The 6,000-nt window shown below is 31.8% G+C and overlaps 1 protein-coding gene across 1 annotated transcript in view; it reads left to right on the plus strand.

Moving 5' to 3' along the window:
* LOC143063023 (uncharacterized) overlaps window positions 1-3,648 on the plus strand; it is a 53,928-nt gene extending 50,280 nt beyond the window's left edge. Inside the window, exons 20-21 of the mRNA XM_076234934.1 lie at window positions 2,209-2,364; window positions 3,477-3,648. Of these exons, the coding sequence (XP_076091049.1) occupies window positions 2,209-2,364; window positions 3,477-3,604 (284 nt within the window). The 3' untranslated portion in view covers window positions 3,605-3,648. The remainder of the gene's footprint in view (window positions 1-2,208; window positions 2,365-3,476) is intronic.
* The last annotated feature ends 2,352 nt before the right edge of the window (window positions 3,649-6,000 follow it).

Here is a 6,000-nt window from a genome sequence, read left to right on the forward strand (position 1 = left end):
TAAAACAGAGGGGTAAAATGTATATTTTGGCTTATATCTTTGAAACCAAAGCATTTAGAGCAAATCTGATTCTGTAAAATTGTTGATGAGGTCAAGATCTATCTGCCTTAAAATTTTCAGACGAATCGGACAACCTGTTGTTGGGTTGCTGCCCCTGAATTGGTAATTTTAAGTAAATTTTGCAGCTTTTGGTTATTATCTTGAATACTATTATAGATAGAGATAAACTGTAAACATCAATAATGTTCAACAAAGTCAGACCTACAAATAAGTCATCATGACCAAAATTGTCAGTCAACCCCTTAAGGAGTTATTGCCCTTTATAGTCAATTTTTAACAACTTTTCGTGATTTTTTGTAAGTTGTACAAAAATCTTTTTCTCTGAAACTACTGAACCAAATTTAACTAAACTTGGCCACAGTCATCATTGTGGTATACAGTTTAAAAAATGTGTCTGATGACCCCGCCTACCAAACAAAATGGCCGACATGGCTAAAATTAGAACATAGTGGTAAAATGCAGTTTTTGCTTGATATCTTTAAAACTAAGATATTTAGGGCAAATCTTTCAAGATTTAAATGTCCATCAGAATAAGATCTATCCCCTCACAAATTTTCAGATGAATCCGACAACCATTGACAACCTGTTGTTGGGTTGCTGCCCTAAATTTGGTAATTTTAAGGAAATTTTGCAGTTTTTGATTATTATCGTGAATACCATTATAGATAGAGATAAACTGTAAAGAGAAATAATGTTCACCAAAGTAAGATCTACAAATAAGTCAAATGACCAAAATTGTCAGAGAACCCCTTAAGGAGTTATTGCCCTTTATAGTCAATATTGAACAACTTTTTGTCATTTTTGTAACTTGTACAAAAATTTTCTTTTCTAAAACTATGGGCCAAATTTAACCAAACTTGGCCACAATCATTACTAGGATATCTAATTAAAAAAAGTGTCTAATGACCCCGCCTACCAACCAAGATGGCCGACATTAGTAAATACAGTAACAGGTGAGCGACACAGGCTCTTGAAAGCCTCTAGTTGTTATAAATGATTGAAAAAATACATATCTAAGAAATTTGAAAAGACAAAAAATGATATGGAATGTATATGATTCTCGTAAAATCATTTTTTGAACCCCTCATCCATTTTCTCAAAATTTTGGCTAAAAAGACTGATTTAATTGGTTGTAAAATTAGAAAAATGGATTGCTCAAAAACTATTCATTGTAACAACACAAATATTTCACAGAGTTATGTTTGATTATAATATTTTCAAAATTCATTGATATTTTCCACTAGTATCACATGTTTGAAAATAATTCCATCTAGGGTTTGTGTTGCTCAGTCTTAAGTTTTATATGACCAAATGATGACATGCTTTGTTAGAATAATATTTATTTTTGAAAAATGATATATTACAATTTTTCTAGTAGAAATAAATAAATCAGGGTCATTATAAAAGAAAATATTATCTGATTGATTGTTAAAATTTTATAAGAATATTTTTTTTCACTCGTCGCTCAGGTTTAGCAATCACTGCTAGTTATTTAGGTGTAATACCAAAATTTGTTTTCCCCTATTAGTCTTTTTGAAATTTGCACTTTTCAAAACAAATGTGCAGAATTTATCTTTGTTTCAACTCTTGGTTTCGTATAATTTTCGAAGTGATGAATTGCAACACTTAGAACTCGTGGTAGTGCAATAACTGTTTTGTAAACATCAACCCTGTATCATTGAAATCATGATAGGAAATGAAACCCGTAACATATATAATCTGGAAGAATGGTGCAAAATAGACATGAAATTTTTCAATGGTGAAGCTAAAGTCTTCTTTATTTTAAATTTATGTTCTCAACCGATTCACATTGTCAATTTGTAGGAGTAAATTAGAATATGAGGCAGACTCAACCTCTCAGTTTTATCCTTGACTTAAAGTTTGATGAAAAAAACGAGCCAAACATGGTCACCAAATAATATAGTGACAGGACATGATCTGTATCGTGTAGTTTGAAATTAAAGAGAAACATGCATGATATATTTATTTATATCTTTCTAAGAAGCTCCTGTGTGAAGGTATCTTTATATTAAGAGAGATTCATGCGCAAGATTTTTTGTGTTTATTATCATTAAAATCTATTAGATCGCAAATCATATGGTGATGAAGGAAGTATAATGATTATAATAATATAAATTCAATTTGTAGAGGTTACAATCTGGAGTGTATGGTCACAATGGTCAAATTGCAATACGACTATGACTTGTGGTCATGGAATCAAAATCCGTGAAAGAACATGTGCTGGTACTTGTATTGGTGATAATCGTGAAGTAAAGCTCTGTTTCATTAGGTGTCCAGATCACAGTAAGTGTTCACAGGATAATGTATTTTACGCATCTATCAATGACGCATTTTAATCAGTATTCATCTTCCATGTTCAAATATTGAAAGATAAAGATATATGAAGATGTGGTATGAGTTCCAATGAGAAAACTCTCCATCCAAGCAACAACTCATAAAAGTAAACCATTATACGTCAAGGTACGACCTTCAACACGGAGCCTTGGCTCACACCAAACAGTAAGCTATAAAGGGCCTCAAAAATTATTAGTATAAATAATTATCGAAGGTACCAGGATTATATTTTAGTTAGCCAGTAAAACCAGTAAAACCATTCAAACGGGAAAACCAACGGTCTAATCTATATAAATACGAGAAATGAGAAACACCTATATTCTAAACGTATCAAATTGACGTTAACGTTTCTGTCAGAGTTTTTTTTTGGAATATGTACAAGTAGTAGTTAAAGAAGAACACTTGCATATTAATGTATACCAAAGGAAGGTCGAAACTCATTTTTCTGGCATTATATATATTCATAACTAATAATCCAAATACATTGTATGTTAGAAATCAAATAGATGTTATTTCCCTTAGCATGCATAATTAACTGTTAGCTATGAAATAATAAAGCATAAAACCGTGAACTTAAAAGATTTTAAGAGATAATGTAGCATGAACGTTCTAAAGTTATTTTGAACCATGAATAGTATGCAGGATTAAGATATTTGAATAAACTCATCATAAATAATATGCTTGAATTTGTGTATTTGCGATGGACGCTCGTTCCGTCTGCAAAAGTAAGACTCATCAGTGACGGTCGAATAAAATAATAACGCTTAAAAAATAAAGTAGGAAGTTGAAGAGCATTTAGGACTAACACTTCCTACAAGTTTTGCCAATATAGCTAAGGTAATCTATACCTGAGGTAGAAGATGCAGCACTTTTTATATAAAATGATACAATTTCTACGTAAAGTAATGTGAAAGCGGATATTTTATGATATCGAATAACTGAGATTGTCGCTCTAATGTCCTTAGACACTTTGTACAGTAACAAAGAAGAAGTAAAAAGCCATTCACACAATAATTTCAAAATTAAATGAATTATTACATATTTTATCATTTATGTTTCAGTTTGTATTGATACGTACAAAGATTGCAGTGTTTACTTAAAAATGCTGAAATGCTATGATAGAGACTATGCTTACGATTATTGTCGAAAATCATGTGGACTTTGCCAAAAAAATATATATAACATATAATTTATCAATAAATATTGGTTTTGTTATCAGTAAACTACAAGCAATCTGAATATTATTTGTGTATGCGTGTGTACTTTCATGGATCTACAAATTTCGATTCCTGTATCTTGCCATTGCACAAAGTTATGCTTTTGTCTGACTGTCTATGATTTGTTTTTCACTAAATCCATGAAATGTTAGTATGTACTGCTGATAATTCAGTCTTAGATGCATAATTTGTTTTTATTCGTTGTTATTGGCTTTGAAATAGCTTGCAGTAACTTCGAGTACTCTAATATATGTGTCATTTTGATGTTGGGATATTCTAGTACCCGGCCACGTTTACTCTTTTTTTTGTTAGATGAATTTCTATTTATATTCATATGGAATTTGTCAACTGATTTGTTCGTTCTTTTAATTTGAACTGTTACACTACTGTCCAATGTGAGGGTTCGGGATCTCGGTTACAGATTCAACCCAGCCACCTTTGTATGCATGTGCCTACCCCTAAAGAGGTTTAAAAGATACAACAGGAAATCTAATAGATCGACGATAAACTGACACCACGCCATTGCTAAAAAGAAAAAAAGACAAAGAGATAAATAATAATACATAAGAAACAACATGGAAAACAAAAGACTAAAAAACACGACCCCCGACAAAAACTAAGTGTTATCTCTGGATGCTCCAGGGATGATAAGCAGAAACTGCTCCATATGTGGTACCTATCGTGTTGCTCGTATTATTACAAACCTGGTAAATAGTCTAATTATGTGGTTCACATTAGTGAAAAGGGAAAGGGATTGAAGTGACGATATCATTTGAGGAATGGATGTTCCATTACGTCAACCGATTCGCGATGGCGTCCTAAATTTACGAAAAGATTATTTTATCTTCATAATTTGGAACTCTTGATTTAATAGCTTCCTTGTGAACAGCAACCCTCTATCAAGGAAATCATGATAGGAAATGCAAACATTGGTATACCTTATCAATTGGGAGATGTATACCACTTATGCAGAATTAACTGTATCTGTTGTATCCTTTTCTCTCTAGTTCCATAAGATATATCTAAGAATTTCCTGTATGAAGTAAGCCTTGTGAGAATAAAGGAACAAGTCGATAAGAAGATTGCACAATTATTTCCCATAGGAATGCCAATCGTTTTGAACGTAACTTATGTGTTGTCAATCAAGAAATCAAGCATCTTGATAATATCAATTTCAAAGAATTTTGTGCTTGAATCAGTCTAAGAGTGATTCTTAACAAAGAAGAATTTATCCTTTCTTAATACAAGATTCGTGTTTCTACGTTTGTCACAAGTAAGTGACTAGAATTCAGTGATTGTCGGTTGTTGCTGTTTTTCATTTTTTATTCTAGCGGCCTTGGAACAAACAAAAAAAAAGGATAAAATGTGGTCTATCATGAACTCAAACATGTAATTCTGAGCTATCTAGAAACTTCAAAGACATTATAAAAATGACTCATTTAGAAATCTCAGGATCTCATTGGGAGTTAGTCTGACTCTATTACTACTGTTTTTATCTTTCACCACAGGAGCAGGAACCTCGGGAAATTCTTATTCTAGTCGCATCAATCTCAATATAATCACACCAGATTTAACCAATAATATTTTTTCAAATGATAACAGTGACTGTGTATCGTAAAATAATGCATGTGAATTTGTTTGTTGAACTAGGTAGACATTGGCAAGACCCGTTTTTTAATAAGCATTTCTTAGAATAAATAAAAATCTATGTCATCTAAATCTCAGATCTCGAGGTGAAGAAAATAAACAGTTGTTTTCTATTCCGTCCGTACTTTTTTGGAAAGTTAAATGTAATTACGATGGAAGAATGAGGCCATGCAAGAAATATTTTTTAACTTGTTCCCACAACATAATGTTTTGTTCCCACAAGATAATATCGTGTGCCCACAAGAAAGTGTTCTTGTTCCCACAAAATAAAATGTTGTTCCCACAATATAGTATGCTGTTCCACCAAGATAATATGCTGTTAAAAATATTTCTTGCGTCGCCTCATTCTGCCACATTAGGCAGTAGTGAATAATAAAAGTATTATAAATTTATTATGTTTGAAAAAATATTCAGTTTGTTCACATGTTCACATAGTTTGATTGAATGACTGCATCTCTGTAATATAGATATTGTAGATAATCTCATACCATTTCATGCTGCTATTGTGCATGTAATTTAGACAAAAACCTATGGGATATCGCATTATATCATTTTCCCATGTAAAGTTAATTTAACTTAAAGTTAACGTTTTTACTATACTTTAGTTATTAATGAAAACCCGTTTATACCAGGAATCAATTTTGTCAAGTGTGCCCACTTGATATAAACGAAAACGATCGAACGTTCGGAAATGTGTTTTTCCTGATGACGTCCGTTTCTT

Source organism: Mytilus galloprovincialis, chromosome 2, assembly GCF_965363235.1.
Source record: "Mytilus galloprovincialis chromosome 2, xbMytGall1.hap1.1, whole genome shotgun sequence".
NCBI classification, from domain to species: domain Eukaryota; kingdom Metazoa; phylum Mollusca; class Bivalvia; order Mytilida; family Mytilidae; genus Mytilus; species Mytilus galloprovincialis.